Raw genomic sequence first — 19,983 nt, forward strand, 5'->3', positions numbered from 1 at the left:
TGGGTTGGCAACAGAAACATTACTGATGAAAGCTCTCCGATTGTTGTAAAAACCCAACTGGTTCACTGATCTCCTCCATGCAACAGGAACCTGCCATCTTTACCCAGTCTGGCCTCCACATGACTCCAGACCCTCACAAAATGTTCAGTTCTCCTCTGAAGTGGCCTAGAAAGCCCCTCAGTTGTCAGGTAATGAGGGTTGGACAATAAATGTGACCTTTCCAGTATTGTACACACCTTGAAAACAAATATTTTTAAAGACTGACTCCACTACCTCGAGACCACCACCAGTGAAACACTAAGTAATATCTTTAGCTGGTTTGTGCCTGTGTTGTGAGCATTCCTGACATGTCTGAACTCGCCTCTCCTCATCATCCAGGCAACACGATCTGATCTGAGTCAGCTGATCACTCCCGGTCTTGTTACCTGCTCTGGGACAAATCTTTGTCTCGGGGCCTAGTGCAGGGTAATCAGGCAGGCCTTACAGTCAGAGGCGGCTCATCAGGCCCTCCACACACACAGACGGTGTCGTGTGGCCCACAGCATTTGGACTGAAGGTAGCTGGAGAAACTGTACCTCAGTGGACGATGTTACTTGGAGTTGTATTTCTCCCGTCAGTTATCAGGATTCTGCAACCATCAAGGCACAAGGCCCTGTGAGGATTATTGCACTCTGTCAGACTGATTTATTGACCAAATTACCTGAGAGTTTCACATTTTGTTTTCCACTCACAAGAGCTTTTGTTTCTGCATTTTTAAAAAATGTGTTTTTGGGATGTGGGCGTCGCTGGCAAGGCCGGTATTTATTGCCCGTCCCTGGTGATGGGCATTCTGGAGAAGCAGTTGTTTGTAGGTCACTTCAGAGGGGATTAAAACCACTTATTGCGTGACAGGAGTGACCGAAGTTGGGACATTGATCATCAGACACTCCGTCATGGTGGGTCCACAGGTGCGCTGATGGAGGTGACCACCAGTTCCACATGGGAAAGGGTGGGTTCCAAGCTCTGTGGCCAAATCAGAGCTCGACCCTTTCGTGCTCCACAATACAAGCTTCCCGACAGGCTTTCCAGTGCACCAAACACCTGGTGGTGTACGCCCATCAGCCTTCTTATGTAGCCTGGCCCATCGAAGTCACCACCTGAGTCCTCAACAGCAGAACTGGTGAGAAATCTCACCCTCCGGTGAGCTGGCACCTGCGGTAACCTTTCCCCCCGCCCCGGCTCCTGCGCACCGCGGTGTGCCTCACCACGTGCAGACCCCTCCTCTAACCTAGTCTCTAAAGTAGGCGCCAGTATCTGAGCTGGTGTCGGGGAGAGTGAGATCAAGTGACGGGTCATCTTCATCATCACTTACATCATCTTCCGTCACTGGCTGAGGGACTTCCACATCCTGGTGATTGGAAATGAAATAGGGGCAAGGGTTAGATTGTGGGTGAGGGAGAGGAGAGAGAAACAGGTGTGTTCTGACACTACCTGTAACATCTCATGCAGAGTGTGTGGGTGAGGGAGAGGAGAGAAGGAGAATTAGGTATTCAGAGACTCTGAGCGGAGCTCCCTCCAGCATCGCCAGTGGGCACAGTCTCCGCAATGCCCCTACCCATGATGGCCAGCACAGTCTCCTCCAGGGGGTGAGTATGTGAAGCCATGCTGCAGCCTGTTATGTGCCAATTTATCCTGCAAGAAAGAGGGTGTTAATGAGTGTCTTGAAATATGTTTGGGTAATGTGGCTGTCATGGTTGAATAGCTGTCAGTGTGTGTGTGAGAGGTAAGTTGTATGTGTGAAGTTTGCAATAGTGCTGAATGTGTGAGGATGAGTGAAGGGTATTAATTGAACTACGTTGTACTGATTGCAGGTAGATGGGGAATGGGAGTGCTGAATTCATCAGTTGATGAAACTATGAGTGGCCGTTATGAGAAGCCATTTGAAGATTGATCTTACCTTGACAACTCTTGTCAGATTATTGAACTTTTTCCTGCACTGCCTCCATGTACAAGGAGCCAAACTCCTGTCATTCACCGCCTGTGTGATCTCCCCCCATTATCTCTTCATCATGTAGTGTAAAGGCTTCCTGCCTCCTGGGGGGATATAAAATGACCCTCCTCCCGTCTACGTCCTGCACCAAGGCCTCCAGCGCAGGATCTGAGACCCTTGGTGCCCACTCTCTGGCAGCCTCTGGCATTTCACCTCTCAGAGACAACATCCAGCCCACTTGCAGCTATAATCCACCTCCTGTTAAGAGGTGGTGGGTCGTGCCCTGGTTAACACTGGCTGTAAGCAGCAATCAGTGGGTACTCCCAGATAGATCGGGAGAGGCCAATCCCAGGGACTTTAGCAAGCCGAGGCCTCCAAGTGTTTTGGAGGAGGAGGGAGAAAAGGAGTGATGGGGGGCTCGCCTGTTATGTGTACAGGGGCTACATGGCTCATGTAATCATATGCAGCCCACTCACAGGAACAGGAGAAGGCCATTCAGCCCCTCGAGCTTGTTCTGCCATTCAACCAGATTGAAGACTAAGAGGTGTGATGGGAGTTGAGATGCAGATCAGCTATAATCTAATTGAATGGTGGAACAGGCTCGAGGGGCTGAATGGCCTCCTCCTGTTCCTATAATTCTAGATCCTGGCTGATCTGTACCTCAACTCCATTTACCCTCCTTTGCTTCATGTCCCTTGATACCCAACAAAAATCTGTTGATCTCAGTCTTGTGAATTTCAATTGACCCCCAGCGTCCACAGCGTTTTGGGGGAGACGGTTCCAGATTTCCGCTCCCCTTTGTGTGAAAAGTGTTTCCAGATTTTACTGCTGAACCGTATCGTTCTGGTGAATCTGCATTCACCCTCTCCAAGGCCAATATATCCTTCCTGAGGTGCGGTGCCCAGAACTGAACCCAGTCTCCAGATGTGGTCTGACCAGAGCTCTGTCCAGCTGTAACATCATTTCCAGCCCTTTGTATTCCAGCCCTCTTGAGATAAAGGCCAACATTCCATTCGCCTTTTTGATGACTTTATGTACCCGTACACTAGCTTTTAGTGATGTGTACATCGACACCTAAATCCCTTCGCTCCTCCACAGCTTCTAGTCTCTCACCATTAAGGAAATATTCTGATTTGTGTTTCTCAGATCCAAAGTGGATGACCTCACACTTGCCCACATTGAACTCCACCTGCCACATATATCGAGCCCTCTGCTGCACCAGTTGGACATGGCATAGGCCGTCATGGTACGAACCGCTTTATAAAATGAGATCTCAGCGGGTGATTTCCCCATCGCCCAGGTGTTTGTTTCATTTCCTTTAGAGTCTTATCTCTCTCACCAAACGATCTCCCCCCAACACCCCATAAAGCCACATGCCTGTAGAGATTACCTTCTGCTGTATGTAAATGAGAAACATATTCTGAAGATTTCAATGTTTGTGACTCTCTCTCTCCCCTGAGTCTACACCCTGCCTGTTTTCTTCACTTGCCAGGGTAATCACTTGGCTTCTCAGAACGTGTCACTGGCCAGAATCGTGTCTGAATTCTCTCTCCGTCTGATCAGGGCACTTATCTGCTCTTTAACTCCATTTTGTTTACTTAGATCCTCCATGTTCTCAGGCTATTCTGTGTCCTATTTTTCAAATGATAGGAGATGGGCTGGAACTCTGGAACTCAAACACCTGACAGGGTGGAGTAGGATGCGATGTGGTGAGTTTGGTCTTCACCCTCCCTCACGCCCCTATCCCCTTCCGTTTCATAAGTTCCTGTTCTCAGCACTGAGTGAAACCCAATGTCTTCCTACAGATAGGGGAGGGAATGTTAGCAGGAACTTGAGCTCTGAGCCTCGAAACAGGCTCCCGCTCTCTTACTGGCAACAGGTGGGCAGGTTTGGGGAAACAGAGGCAGAAGCCTAACCAAACATAGGGACGGGTGCATTTGGAGAATACAGAGCAGCACTGGATGTAGTTTCAGTGTCATTCGAAACCAGCCAAACCTTGAGTGGCCAATAACTCTGTGCATCGATATTTAACAGACTAGGAAGTTGGCTGAAGAGATCGTGATACTCTCTGTCACTCTCTCTGAAACTCTCTGTCACTCTCTGATACTCTCTCTGATACTCTCTGTTACTCCCTCTGATACTTCCTGATACTCTGTCACTCTCTGTTACTCTGTCTGATTCTCCCTCTGATATTTTCTGTTACTCTCTGATACTCCCTCTGATACTCTCTTTGATACTCTCTTTGATACTCCCTCTGATACTCTCTGTTACTTTCTCTGTTACTCTCCAATACTCTCTCTGATACTCTTTCTGTTACTCCATCTGATACTCTCTGATACTCTCTCTCTGACTGCTCTGGTGCTTTCTCTATTACTGATCTCTCCTGTAACATTTCTCAGCTCACGGACTGCAGCGATTCAGGAGAAGGCTCACCACCACCGCCTTCTCAGGGTAACTAGGGATGGGCAATAAATGCCGGCCTTGCCAGCGACGCCCACATCCCGAGAATTAATATATAAATAATAACTGACCAATGTGCTCCACACGGCTCTCCTCTGTCACCCCTGCTTGTCGGCAGCTGTCACGATGCTGTATAAGCTGATTGCTGCATGTTTAGCAACTTAGCAAGATTAGGAAGATAACGAGGAGCGAGGAGTTGCATTCACCTTAAATAGCTTGGCAGCAGGGGCCCTCCCTCAAGCCAGCCGTTATCTTACAACGATCTTTATACAACTGCAGGATTCTCAGAATCCTTAAGCTGCCCGGAATTTACAGATGTTCTAAAGAAAAACACCCATGACGTTCCATGGCAGAAAGTTCCACCTCTGGAGATTTCTGCACTGCCGTGAGGACCCGAGAACCCGAGAGACTGTGAGGAGAGACTGTGAGGACCCGAGAGACTGTGAGGAGAGACTGTGAGGACCCGAGAGACTGTGAGGGCCCGAGAGACTGTGAGGAGAGACTGTGAGGAGAGACTGTGAGGAGAGACTGTGAGGACCCGAGAGACTGTGAGGAGAGACTGTGAGGACCCGAGAGACTGTGAGGGCCCGAGAGACTGTGAGGAGAGACTGTGAGGACCCGAGAGACTGTGAGGACCCGAGAGACTGTGAGGAGAGACTGTGAGGACCCGAGAGACTGTGAGGGCCCGAGAGACTGTGAGGAGAGACTGTGAGGACCCGAGAGACTGTGAGGACCCGAGAGACTGTGAGGAGAGACTGTGAGGACCCGAGAGACTGTGAGGACCCGAGAGACTGTGAGGAGAGACTGTGAGGACCCGAGAGACTGTGAGGAGAGACTGTGAGGGCCCGAGAGACTGTGAGGAGAGACTGTGAGGACCCGAGAGACTGTGAGGGCCCGTGAGACCCACATGTACCACTCTGGTGTAAATTCATCATTCAAAATGAAACACACACAGGTTAAGGCTACAGTGAGATTGCATTGGCTTTTGATGCACTGTATCTAGAGGGGAAATTCTGAGTGAATGGTTTGTCTGTGGCTATGAGATTGTTATAATAGGAACTGCATGTCATCTCTCTGTCCCCTTCCGTTCCCCTGTACATGTCTAATCACCAACCGTGCTCACCCACAGAAAAGGAAACGGTTTCTTTATCTCAGTGTCACTTCCCAGAACAGTGTTATAATCACATGGTCCAATGACAGTAGTCTGACTCTGGGCTGCACAGTGACTGGATGCTGATTCCAGCCAGCCTGCATTAGTTCAAGAGGGAGTGGGGGAGCTCTATCTCAGCCTCAACTATAGACTCCAATCAGGAAAGGCCTGAAAGTGTCACATCCTGGCCAAAGGCACGGGGTTCTGGCATCATCCTCTCAGCTGCTTCGCACATCGTGAGTGAAAATTACCAGGAGTCTCTGAAACCTAATCTGCTTTCAACAAATTATAGGAAGGAAGCAGATGTGAAGGGCTCATTCCCTCCTGGACAACCCCAGTCTGCTCAACTTGGTCCCAACAGCAGCAGCAAGCCGTCCTGTTCCGAGAAATTCAATTTCTTTCTCACTCCACGAGCAGGACTATTTCTGGGGGTAATCTTGGTGAGTGACCAGCATTTCCTGTCCTCGAAACAACGCAGCTCACGCTGAGAAAATAGGTTCTTTATAGCTTTAGAAATAGATTCTAATTTTAGCTGTGACTGGTGTGATGGAAAGACTTTTAAATAAAATTAAATAATACTCAACCCAACTAAAAAAGTTGAAGCATAATATATATAATCTATTAAATGGACCAGTTTAACTAGCTTAACCAAGTTAGGAATCATGAAAGACACGAACGCATTCCAACTGGGGAATCAGCCATCCTAAACAGAGCCTCAGTCTCCCAACTAAATAGGATCAAGGTTCACAGACAGTGAAGTGTGTGAGGAAACAGAATGATAACTTTGAAGAGCCACATTCGCGAGTTTGTTTTAAGACAGTTCAACATTTTTAACTGAGGCAGGAGGATATTGTGCATTCTTCCATGGGTTAACTGGCTGCATTTATTGGCCGTCCCTAGTTGCCCTGAGAAGGTGGCGGTGAACCTTCTCTCTGAACCACCGCAGTCTGTGTGGTGAAGATGTTCCCACAGTGCTGTTGGGTAGGGAGTTCCGGGATATTTACCCAGCGATGTTGATGGAATTCTGATGTACATCCAAGCCGGGATGGTGTGTAACTTGGAGGTGATGGTCTTCCCATTAACCAAAGATCCGGTAGTTCGTTTGGTAATTGATCTATTGTTGTTCTTATTGGCTCTCTTTAGTGGCCCCATCCCCAGTTGAAGATTTAAAGGGGCAACTGTCTTCTTGGAGAAGAGTTTGGATAATTATTTCTTGTTGATTTCCAAGTACTTGTTTGGAGTGTGTTTGAGCTGCGACGCTCTGTGTTAGTGGGTGGGAGGGAGAGGAAGATTCAGACAATATTCCACATGCCCAGCTCCTAATATGGACTGCTCCAGGGCAAGAAGCCATTTAACAGAAGCTGGACATATCCTACAAGAGAGGGGGATGGAAAGCAGAGAGACAATCACCCAGGTACCTTTCCACACTTCCTGGTAGCAGGGTAATAGAAAAGAAAGACTTACATTTATACAACATGTCCTCAGGAAGTCCCAAAGTGCTTTACAGTCAATGAAGTACTTTTGAGGTGTCGTCACTGTTGTAATGTAGGAAAAATGGCAGCCAAATTGCACACAGCAAGATCCCACAAACAGTAATGAGATAATGACCAGATAATCTGTTTTAGGTGTTGGTTGAGGGAGGGAGAATAGTGTCAAGGGATCTTTGAGTTCACTCAAGAGGGCCTCGGTTTAACGTCTCATCCGAAAGACGGCAGCTCCAACAGTGTGGCACTCCCTCAGTACTGACCCTCCGACAGTGCAGCACTCCCTCAGTACTGACCCTCTGACAGTGCGGCATTCCCTCAGTACTGACCCTCCGACAGTGCAGCGCTCCCTCAGTACTGACCCTCCGACAGTGCAGCTCTCCCTCAGTACTGACCCTCCGACAGTGCAGCTCTCCCTCAGTACTGACCCTCCGACAGTGCGGCATTCCCTCAGTACTGACCCTCCGACAGTGCAGCTCTCCCTCAGTACTGACCCTCCGACAGTGCGGCATTCCCTCAGTACTGACCCTCCGACAGTGCAGCTCTCCCTCAGTACTGACCCTCCGACAGTGCGGCGCTCCCTCAGTACTGACCCTCCGACAGTGCAGTGCTCCCTCAGTACTGACCCTCTGACAGTGCAGCGCTCCCTCAGTACTGCCCCTCCAACAGTGCAGCTCTCCCTCAGTACTGACCCTCCGACAGTGCAGCTCTCCCTCATAACTGACCCTCCGACAGTGCAGCTCTCCCTCAGTACTGACCCTCCGACAGTGCAGCTCTCCCTCAGTACTGACCCTCCGACAGTGCAGCTCTCCCTCAATACTGACCCTCCGACAGTGCAGCTCTCCCTCAGTACTGACCCTCCGACAGTGCAGCTCTCCCTCAATACTGACCCTCCGACAGTGCAGCTCTCCCTCAGTACTGACCCTCCGACAGTGCAGCTCTCCCTCAATACTGACCCTCCGACAGTGCAGCTCTCCCTCAATACTGACCCTCCGACAGTGCAGCTCTCCCTCAGTACTGACCCTCTGACAGTGCAGCGCTCCCTCAGTACTGCACTAGAGTGTCAGCCTAGGTTCTGGGCTCAGATTGGGCCTTGAAACTATGACCTCTGCCTCAGAGGCTACCAATTGAGCCAAACTGACACCAGATTTGCACTGCTGGGAACTTGGGATCCCCTCTCTGAGCACAGCATGAAGAGACTCTACATATAAAGAAAAGGGATATAACAGGATTACCCAAACAGGGAAGTGATCTCTCTGAAGTGGTTCCTCTTATTAACCAGAAGTAATAAATGGTTCATCTTCCCATTACTGTGCTGTCCCCGTCCTAGAGTCCAGTACATCAGCTGGATGGGATGAAGACTCATTTGATGCTGCTGGTATTGGATTTACATCTGAGTGAGAGTGAACCTATCAGATCTAGAGAGAGAGACAAGGAATTAGTCGTTCTGAAATTCATGCTTAAAGGTTGAATTCAGCTTTTTTGAATCTCCTTATTTCTTCCCTCCTCTCCTAAAGATGTTGATTGTTTCTGAGGCATCAGTATCTTCGTACATCAGCAGTTTCCAGTGATGGTCATAAGAACATAAGAAATAGGAGCAGGACCAGGCCATACGGCCCCTCGAGCCTGCTCCGCTAGTCAATAGGATCATGGCTGATCTTCAACCTCAACTCCACTTTCCCGCCCGATCCCCATATCCCTTGATTCCCCTAGAGTCCAAAAATCTATCTATCTCAGTCTTGAATATATTCAATGACTCAGCATCCACAGCCCTCTGGGGTAGAGAATTCCAAAGATTCACAACCCTCTGAGTGAAGAAATTCCTCCTCATCTCAGTCTTGAATGTCCGACCCCTTATCCTGAGACTATGTCCCCTGGTTCTAGACTCTCCAGCCAGGGGAAACAACCTCTCAGCCTCACATTTCCCCACATTATATTCCATCTGCCACCTTCCTGCCCACTCACTTAACCTGTCGATATCCCTTTGCAGACTCTTTGTGTCCTCCTCACAGCTTACTTTCCCACCTAGCTTTGTATCGTCAGCAAACTTGGATACATTACACTCGGTCCCTTCATCCAAGTCATTAATATAGATTGTAAATAGCTGAGGCCCAAGCACCGATCCTTGCGGCACCCCACTAGTTACAGCCTGACAACCTGAGAATGACCCGTTTATCCCTACTCTGTTTTCTATTCTTTAACCAATCCTATATCCATGCTAATATATTTCACCCAACTCCATGAGCCCTTATCTTGCGTAACAACCTTTTATGTGGCACCTTATCGAATGCCTTTTGAAAATCCAAATATACTACATCCACTGGTTCCCTTTTATCTACCCTGATAGTTACATCCTCAAAAAACTCTAATAAATTTGTCAAACACGATTTCCCTTTCATAAAACCATGCTGACTCTGCCTAATCATATTATGATTTTCTAAGTGCCCTATTACCACTTCCTTAATAATGGATTCCAGCATTTTCCCAACAATTGATGTGAAGAGTGAATTGCCCCCCTCATTCACCCCCCTCTCTTCCCCATTAGCCCCTCCCCTCCCCTCTCCTCAGGCATGCCAAGTGCCTGATGTACATTTCCATCATTCCAAGTTATGTCCTGGGAGTGCTAAACCCGAGAACATACCCATAGAATTCAAAATAGCATGTGTACCGTGCACGACTTCCCTCTGAAATTTGCCTCAGCCCCAAGAGTATATTGCTGGTATATTGGGGAGCGGGTATATTGGCGTTGGGTACATTGGGGGCTGGGTATATTGGGGAGCTGGTATATTGGGGAGCGGGTATATTGGGGAGCGGGTATATTGGGGAGCGGGTATATTGGGGAGCGGATATATTGGGGGCTGGGTATATTGGGGAGCTGGTATATTGGGGAGCGGATATATTGGGGAGCGGGTATATTGGGGGCTGGGTATATTGGGGAGCTGGTATATTGGGGTTGAGTATATTGGGGAGCTGGTATATTGGGGTTGGATATATTGGGGAGCTGGGTATGTTGGGAGCTGGATATAGAACCATAGAAAAGATACAGCACAGAAGGGGGCCATTCGGCCCATCGTGTCCGCGCCGGCTCGAAGAACATCCAGGTGCCCATTCTAATCCCACCTTCCAGCACCCGGTCCGTAGCCCTGCAGCTTACAGCACTTTAGGTGCAGGTCCAGGTACTTTTTAAAAGAGTTGAGGGTCCCTGCCTCTACCACCAATTCAGGCAGCGAATTCCATACACCCACCACCCTCTGGGTAAAAAAGTTTTTCCTCATGTCCCCTCTAATCCTTCCGCCAATCAGCTTAAATCTATGTCCTCCAGTTCTTGAACTCTCCGCTAGGGGAAACAGGTAGAATCATAGAATCATAGAAGTTTACAACATGGAAACAGGCCCTTCGGCCCAACATGTCCATGTTGCCCAGTTTATACCACTAAGCTAGTCCCAATTGCCAGCACTTGGCCCATATCCCTCTATACCCATCTTACCCATGTAACTGTCCAAATGCTTTTTAAAAGACAAAATTGTACCCGCCTCTACTACTGCCTCTGGCAGCTCGTTCCAGACACTCACCACCCTTTGAGTGAAAAAATTGCCCCTCTGAACCCTTTTGTATCTCTCCCCTCTCACCTTAAATCTATGTCCCCTCGTTATAGACTCCCCTACCTTTGGGAAAAGATTTTGACTATCTACCTTATCTATGCCCCTCATTATTTTATAGACTTCTATAAGATCACCCCTAAACCTCCTACTCTCCAGGGAAAAAAGTCTCAGTCTATCCAACCTCTCCCTATAAGTCAAACCTTCAAGTCCCGGTAGCATCCTAGTAAATCTTTTCTGCACTCTTTCTAGTTTAATAATATCCTTTCTATAATAGGGTGACCAGAACTGTACACAGTATTCCAAGTGTGGCCTTACTAATGTCTTGTACAACTTCATCAAGACATCCCAACTCCTGTATTCAATGTTCTGACCAATGAAACCAAGCATGCTGAATGCCTTCTTCACCACCCTATCCACCTGTGACTCCACTTTCAAGGAGCTATGAACCTGTACTCAGAGATCTCTTTGTTCTATAACTCTCCCCAACGCCCTACCATTAACGGAGTAGGTCCTGGCCCGATTCAATCTACCAAAATGCATCACCTCACATTTATCTAAATTAAACTCCATCTGCCATTCATCGGTCTACTGGCCCAATTTATCAAGATCCCGTTGCAATCCTAGATAACCTTCTTCACTGTCCACAATGCCACCAATCTTGGTGTCATCTGCAAACTTACTAACCATGCCTCCTAAATTCTCATCCATATCATTAATATAAATAACAAATAACAGCGGACCCAGCCCCGATCCCTGAGGCACACCGCTGGTCACAGGCCTCCAGTTTGAAAAACAACCCTCTACAACCACCCTCTGTCTTCTGTCATCAATCCAATCTTGTATCCAATTGGCTACCTCACCTTGGATCCCGTGAGATTTAACCTTATGTAACAACCTACCATGCGTTACCTTGTCAAAGGCTTTGCTAAAGTCCATGTAGACCACGTCTACTGCACAGCCCTCATCTATCTTCTTGGTTACCCCTTCAAAAAACTCAATCAAATTCGTGAGACATGATTTTCCACTCACAAAACCATGCTGACTGTTCCTAATCAGTCCCTGCCTCTCCAAATGCCTGTAGATCCTGTCTCTCAGAATACCCTCTAACAACTTACCCACTACAGATGTCAGGCTCACCGGTCTGTATTTCCCAGGCTTTTCCCTGCCGCCCTTCTTAAACAAAGGCACAACATTTGCTACCCTCCAATCTTCAGGCACCTCACCTGTAGCTGTTGATGATTCAAATATCTCTGCTAGGGGACCCGCAATTTCCTCCCTAACCTCCCATAACGTCCTGGGATACATTTCATCAGGTCCCGGAGATTTATCTACCTTGATGCGCGTTAAGACTTCCAGCACCTCCCTCTGTAATATGTACACTCCTCAAGACATCACTATTTATTTCCCCAAGTTCCCTAACATCCATGCCTTTCTCATCCGTAAATACCGATTCTGCTCGGGTGCAACCCGTCCAGCTTGTACAGGTCCCGCCTTTCCCAGAGTCGGTCCCAATGCCTCAGGAATTTAAACCCCTCCCTCCTACACCATCTCTCAAGCCATGCATTCATCTGGTCTATTCTCCTATTTCTGCTCTCGCTAGCATGTGGCACTGGGAGTAATCCTGAGATTACTACCTTAGAGATCCTGCTTTTTAATTTATTTCCTAACTATATTCTGTTTGCAGAACCTCATCCCTTTTTTTAACCAATGTCATTGGGGAGCTGGGTATATTGGGAGCTGGGTATATTGGGGAGTTGGATATATTGGGGAGTGGGGTATATTGGGTTCCCATGTATATTGGGAGCTGGTTTCATTGGGAAGTTGGGTATATTGAGAACTGGATATATTTGGGAGCTGGGTATATTGGGGAGCTAAGCATATTGGTGAGTTGGGTATATTGGGGTGTTGGGTATATTGGGGAATTGGATATATTGGGGAGTGGGGTATATTGGGCAGCTAAGTATATTGGTGAGTAGGGTATATTGGGGTGTTGGGTATATTGGGGTGCTGGGTATATTGGGGTGTTGGGTATATTGGGGTGCTGGGTATATTGGGGTGTTGGGTATATTGGGGTGCTGGGTATATTGGGGAGGTGGGTAAAATGGGGAGCTGGGTATATTGGGGAGCTGGGTATTTTTTTTATTCGTTCATGGGATGTGGGCGTCGTTGGCGAGGCCAGCATTTATTGCCCATCCCTAATTGCACTTGAAAAGGTGGTGGTGAGCCGCCTTCTTGAACCGCTGCAGTCCGTGTGGTGACGGTTCTCCCACAGTGCTGTTAGGAAGGGAGTTCCAGGATTTTGACTCAGTGACGATGAAGGAACGGTGATATATCTCCAAGCTGGATGGTGTGTGACTTGGAGGGGAACGTGCAGGTGGTGTTGTTCCCATGTGCCTGCTGCTCTTGTCCTTCTAGGTGGTAGAGGTCGCAGGTTTGGGAGGCTCTGTCGAAGAAGCCTTGGCGAGTTGCTGCAGTGCATCCTGTGGATGGTACACACTGCAGCCACAGTGCAACGGTGGTGAAGGGAGTGAATGTTTAGGGTGGTGGATGGGGTGCCAATCAAGCGGGCTGCTTTGTCCTGGATGGTGTCGAGCTCCTTGAGTGTTGTTGGAGCTGCACTCATCCAGGCAAGTGGAGAGTATTCCATCACACTCCTGACTTGTGCCTTGTAGATGGTGGAAAGGCTTTGGGGAGTCAGGAAGTGAGTCACTCACCGCAGAATACCCAGCCTCTGACCTGCTCTTGTAGTCACAGTATTTATATGGCTGGTCCAGTTAAGTTTCTGGTCAATGGTGACCCCCAGGATGTTGATGGTGGGGGATTCGGCGATGGTAATACCGTTCACTGTCAAGGGGAGGTGGTTAGACTCTCTCTTGTTGGAGATGGTCATTGCCTGGCACTTGTCTGGCGCGAATGTTACTTGCCACTTATCAGCCCAGGCCTGGATGTTGTCCAGGTCTTACTGCATGCGGGCACGGACTGCTTCATTATTTGAGGGGTTGCGAATGGAACTGAACACTGTGCAATCATCAGCGAACATCCCCTTTTCTGATCCTTATGATGGAAGGAAGGTCAATGATGAAGCAGCTGAAGATGGTTGGGCCTAGGACACTGCCCTGAGGAACTCCTGCAGCAATGTCCTGGAGCTGAGATGATTGGCCTCCAACAACCACTACCATCTTCCTTTGTGCTAGATATGACTCCAGCCACTGGAGAGTTTTCCCCCTGGTTCCCATTGACTTCAGTTTTACTAGGGCTCCTTGGTGCCACACTCGGTCAAATGCTGCCTTGATGTCAAGGGCAGTCACTCTCACCTCACCTCTGGAATTCAGCTCTTTTGTCCATGTTTGGACCAAGGCTGTAATGAGGTCTGGAGCTGAGTGGTCCTGGCGGAACCCAAACTGAGCATCGGTGAGCAGGTTATTGGTGAGTATGTGCCGCTTGATAGCACTGTCAACGACACCTTCCATCACTTTGCTGATTGAGAGTAGACTGATGGGGCGGTAATTGGCCGGATTGGATTTGTCCTGCTTTTTGTGGACAGGACATACCTGGGCAATTTTCCACATTGTCGGGTAGATGCCAGTGTTGTAGCTATACTGGAACAGCTTGGCTAGAGGCGCAGCTAGTTCTGGAGCACAAGCCTTCAGCACTACAGCCGGGATGTTGTCGGGGCCCATAGCCTTTGCTGTATCCAGTGCACTCAGCCGTTTCTTGATATCACGTGGAGTGAATCGAATTATATTGGGGAATTGTATATATTGGGGAGCGGGGTAAATTGGGGAGTTGGGTATATTGGGCAGCCGGGTATATTGGGGATCGGGGTATATTAGGGTGCCGGGTATATTGGGAAGCCGTGTATATTGGGGATCGGGGTATATTGGGGAGCTGGGTATATTGGGGAGGGGTATATTGGGGAGCTGGGTATATTGGGGAGGGGTATATTGGGGAGCTGGATATATTGGGGAGCTGGGTATATTGGGGAGGGGTATATTGGGGAGCTGGGTATATTGGGGAGGGGTATATTGGGGAGCTGGGTATATTGGGGAGGGGTATATTGGGGAGCTGGGTATATTGGGGAGGGGTATATTGGGGAGCTGGGTATATTGGGGAGGGGTATATTGGGGAGCTGGGTATATTGGGGAGGGGTATATTGGGGAGCTGGGTATATTGGGGAGCTGGGTATATTGGGGAGGGGTATATTGGGGAGCTGGGTATATTGGGGAGCTGGGTATATTGGGGAGGGGTATATTGGGGAGCTGGGTATATTGGGGAGTTGGGTATATTGGGGAGGGGTATATTGGGGAGCTGGGTATATTGGGGAGGGGTATATTGGGGAGCTGGGTATATTGGGGAGCTGGGTATATTGGGGAGGGGTATATTGGGGAGCTGGGTATATTGGGGAGGGGTATATTGGGGAGCTGGGTATATTGGGGAGCTGGGTATATTGGGGAGGGGTATATTGTTGTCGGGGCCCATAGCCTTTGCTGTATCCAGTGCACTCAGCCGTTTCTTGATATCACGTGGAGTGAATCGAATTATATTGGGGAATTGTATATATTGGGGAGCGGGGTAAATTGGGGAGTTGGGTATATTGGGGATCGGGGTATATTAGGGAGCCGGGTATATTGGGAAGCCGTGTATATTGGGGATCGGGGTATATTGGGGAGCTGGGTATATTGGGGAGGGGTATATTGGGGAGCTGGGTATATTGGGGAGGGGTATATTGGGGAGCTGGGTATATTGGGGAGCTGGGTATATTGGGGATCGGGGTATATTAGGGAGCTGGGTATATTGGGGAGGGGTATATTGGGAAGCCGTGTATATTGGGGATCGGGGTATATTGGGGAGCTGGGTATATTGGGGAGGGGTATATTGGGGAGCTGGGTATATTGGGGAGGGGTATATTGGGGAGCTGGATATATTGGGGAGCTGGGTATATTGGGGAGGGGTATATTGGGGAGCTGGGTATATTGGGGAGGGGTATATTGGGGAGCTGGGTATATTGGGGAGGGGTATATTGGGGAGCTGGGTATATTGGGGAGGGGTATATTGGGGAGCTGGGTATATTGGGGAGGGGTATATTGGGGAGCTGGGTATATTGGGGAGGGGTATATTGGGGAGCTGGGTATATTGGGGAGCTGGGTATATTGGGGAGGGGTATATTGGGGAGCTGGGTATATTGGGGAGGGGTATATTGGGGAGCTGGGTATATTGGGGAGTTGGGTATATTGGGGAGGGGTATATTGGGGAGCTGGGTATATTGGGGAGGGGTATATTGGGGAGCTGGGTATATTGGGGAGCTGGGTATATTGGGGAGGGGTATATTGGGGAGCGGGGTAAATTGGGGAGTTGGGTATATTGGGCAGCCGGGTATATTGGGGATCGGGGTATATTAGGGAGCCGGGTATATTGGGAAGCCGTGTATATTGGGGATCGGGGTATATTGGGGAGCTGGGTATATTGGGGAATGGTATATTGGGGAGCTGGGTATATTGGGGAGGGGTATATTGGGGAGCTGGATATATTGGGGAGCTGGGTATATTGGGGATCGGGGTATATTAGGGAGCCGGGTATATTGGGAAGCCGTGTATATTGGGGATCGGGGTATATTGGGGAGCTGGGTATATTGGGGAGGGGTATATTGGGGAGCTGGGTATATTGGGGAGGGGTATATTGGGGAGCTGGGTATATTGGGGAGGGGTATATTGGGGAGCTGGGTATATTGGGGAGGGGTATATTGGGGAGCTGGGTATATTGGGGAGGGGTATATTGGGGAGCTGGGTATATTGGGGAGGGGTATATTGGGGAGCTGGGTATATTGGGGAGCTGGGTATATTGGGGAGGGGTATATTGGGGAGCTGGGTATATTGGGGAGGGGTATATTGGGGAGCTGGGTATATTGGGGAGTTGGGTATATTGGGGAGGGGTATATTGGGGAGCTGGGTATATTGGGGAGGGGTATATTGGGGAGCTGGGTATATTGGGGAGCTGGGTATATTGGGGAGGGGTATATTGGGGAGCTGGGTATATTGGGGAGCTGGGTATATTGGGGAGGGGTATATTGGGGAGCTGGGTATATTGAGGAGTTGGGTATATTGGGGAGCTGGGTATATTGGGGAGGGGTATATTGGGGAGCTGGGTATATTGGGGAGCTGGGTATATTGAGGAGTTGGGTATATTGGGGAGGGGTATATTGGGGAGCTGGGTATATTGGGGAGGGGTATATTGGGGAGCTGGGTATATTGGGGAGCTGGGTATATTGAGGAGTTGGGTATATTGGGGAGGGGTATATTGGGGAGCTGGGTATATTGGGGAGGGGTATATTGGGGAGCTGGGTATATTGGGGAGGGGTATATTGGGGAGGGGTATATTGGGGAGCTGGGTATATTGAGGAGTTGGGTATATTGGGGAGGGGTATATTGGGGAGCTGGGTATATTGAGGAGTTGGGTATATTGGGGAGGGGTATATTGGGGAGTTGGGTATATTGGGGAGGGGTATATTGGGGAGTTGGGTATATTGGGGAGTTGGGTATATTGGGGAGTTGGGTATATTGGGGAGTTGGGTATATTGGGGAGTTGGGTATATTGGGAGTTGGGTATATTGGGGATCGGGGTATATTAGGGTGCCGGGTATATTGGGAAGCCGTGTATATTGGGGATCGGGGTATATTGGGGAGCTGGGTATATTGGGGAGGGGTATATTGGGGAGCTGGGTATATTGGGGAGGGGTATATTGGGGAGCTGGATATATTGGGGAGCTGGGTATATTGGGGAGGGGTATATTGGGGAGCTGGGTATATTGGGGAGGGGTATATTGGGGAGCTGGGTATATTGGGGAGGGGTATATTGGGAAGCCGTGTATATTGGGGATCGGGGTATATTGGGGAGCTGGGTATATTGGGGAGGGGTATATTGGGGAGCTGGGTATATTGGGGAGGGGTATATTGGGGAGCTGGATATATTGGGGAGCTGGGTATATTGGGGAGGGGTATATTGGGAGCTGGGTATATTGGGGAGGGGTATATTGGGGAGCTGGGTATATTGGGGAGGGGTATATTGGGGAGCTGGGTATATTGGGGAGGGGTATATTGGGGAGCTGGGTATATTGGGGGAGGGGTATATTGGGGAGCTGGGTATATTGGGGAGCTGGGTATATTGGGGAGGGGTATATTGGGGAGCTGGGTATATTGGGGAGCTGGGTATATTGGGGAGGGGTATATTGGGGAGCTGGGTATATTGGGAGTTGGGTATATTGGGGAGGGGTATATTGGGGAGCTGGGTATATTGGGGAGGGGTATATTGGGGAGCTGGGTATATTGGGGAGCTGGGTATATTGGGGAGGGGTATATTGGGGAGCTGGGTATATTGGGGAGGGTATATTGGGGAGCTGGGTATATTGGGGAGCTGGGTATATTGGGGAGGGGTATATTGTTGTCGGGGCCCATAGCCTTTGCTGTATCCAGTGCACTCAGCCGTTTCTTGATATCACGTGGAGTGAATCGAATTATATTGGGGAATTGTATATATTGGGGAGCGGGGTAAATTGGGCAGCCGGGTATATTGGGGATCGGGGTATATTGGGGAGCTGGGTATATTGGGGAGGGGTATATTGGGGAGCTGGGTATATTGGGAGCTGGGTATATTGGGCAGCCGGGTATATTGGGGATCGGGGTATATTGGGGAGCTGGGTATATTGGGGAGGGGTATATTGGGGAGCTGGGTATATTGGGGAGGGGTATATTGGGGAGCTGGATATATTGGGGAGCTGGGTATATTGGGGATCGGGGTATATTAGGGAGCCGGGTATATTGGGAAGCCGTGTATATTGGGGATCGGGGTATATTGGGGAGCTGGGTATATTGGGGAGGGGTATATTGGGGAGCTGGGTATATTGGGGAGGGGTATATTGGGGAGCTGGATATATTGGGGAGCTGGGTATATTGGGGAGGGGTATATTGGGGAGCTGGGTATATTGGGGAGGGGTATATTGGGGAGCTGGGTATATTGGGGAGGGGTATATTGGGGAGCTGGGTATATTGGGGAGGGGTATATTGGGGAGCTGGGTATATTGGGGAGGGGTATATTGGGGAGCTGGGTATATTGGGGAGGGGTATATTGGGAGCTGGGTATATTGGGGAGCTGGGTATATTGGGGAGGGGTATATTGGGGAGCTGGGTATATTGGGGAGCTGGGTATATTGGGGAGGGGTATATTGGGGAGCTGGGTATATTGGGGAGTTGGTATATTGGGGAGGGGTATATTGGGGAGCTGGGTATATTGGGGAGGGGTATATTGGGGAGCTGGGTATATTGGGGAGCTGGGTATATTGGGGAGGGGTATATTGGGAGCTGGGTATATTGGGGAGCTGGGTATATTGGGGAGGGGTATATTGGGGAGCTGGGTATATTGAGGAGTTGGGTATTGGGGAGTTGGGTATATTGGGGAGGAGGTATATTGGGGAGCTGGGTATATTGGGGAGCTGGGTATATTGAGGAGTTGGGTATATTGGGGAGGGGTATATTTGGGAGCAGCTGGGTATATTGGGGAGGGGTATATTGGGGAGCTGGGTATATTATGGAGCTGGGTATATTGAGGAGTTGGGTACTATTGGGGAGGGGTATATTGGGGAGCGGGTATATTGGGGAGGGGTATATGTATTGGGGAGTGGGTATATTGGGGAGGGGTATATTGGGGAGGGGTATATTGGGGAGCTGGGTATATTGAGGAGTTGGGTATATTGGGAGGGGTATATTGGGGAGTGGGTATATTGAGGAGTTGGGTATATTGGGAGTGGGTATATTGGGAGTTGGTATATTGGAGTTGGATATTGGGGAGGGTATATTGGGGAGTTGGGTTCCTGGATACTGGCTGAATAGCTGGTTTGAAGATAATAACCCTGTGAGAGGAGTGGATCCATGTGGAATGTCAGACTGGGGGGTGGGGGTTTTAGTGTTTGCGCCCCCGTTGTCCCTAACTTTGGTCGCTGGTAGGTTTAGAGCAATAGCCCAGTTTTTCCTTCAAGTGTGTTGGTCCAGTGAGACGAGCTTAGTTTGATGATTATAAAACAAGTATATCTGGCCTGTGTTGAAGACTTGCTGTGGTTAAAAAATATTGGAGCAGGTCTAATAAAACGTTGCTGGTACTTTTGCTGAGTGTTAAAATGTTGTCATTCAGATCTCTTAGTGGCATTGGGCAAGACTTCAAACAACAGATAGAGCGTCAGTGTGAATCAGGACATCTCCCAAATGACATGGACTTTCCATAAACTGCTTATAAATAAATGGGGAAGCCCCAGGTCTGGCGGTGTTTTTATGA

General features: G+C 49.2%; 1 protein-coding gene across 2 annotated transcripts in view; it reads left to right on the plus strand.

Annotated features, from left to right (window-relative positions):
- The first annotated feature begins 3,592 nt into the window (after positions 1-3,592).
- Positions 3,593-19,983, plus strand: part of stx11a (syntaxin 11a) — a 19,017-nt gene continuing 2,626 nt past the window's right edge. Inside the window, exon 1 of one of the 2 annotated variants that reach the window (XM_067989546.1) lies at positions 3,593-3,678. In XM_067989546.1, coding sequence (XP_067845647.1) covers positions 3,669-3,678 — 10 coding nt within the window. In that variant the 5' untranslated portion in view covers positions 3,593-3,668. Of the gene's footprint in view, positions 3,679-5,675; positions 6,020-19,983 lie in introns of those variants that run through there. The other variant, XM_067989547.1, reaches the window with a different exon arrangement.

This window comes from Heptranchias perlo, chromosome 8, assembly GCF_035084215.1.
Source record: "Heptranchias perlo isolate sHepPer1 chromosome 8, sHepPer1.hap1, whole genome shotgun sequence".
In the NCBI taxonomy this organism is placed as follows: Eukaryota; Metazoa; Chordata; class Chondrichthyes; order Hexanchiformes; family Hexanchidae; genus Heptranchias; species Heptranchias perlo.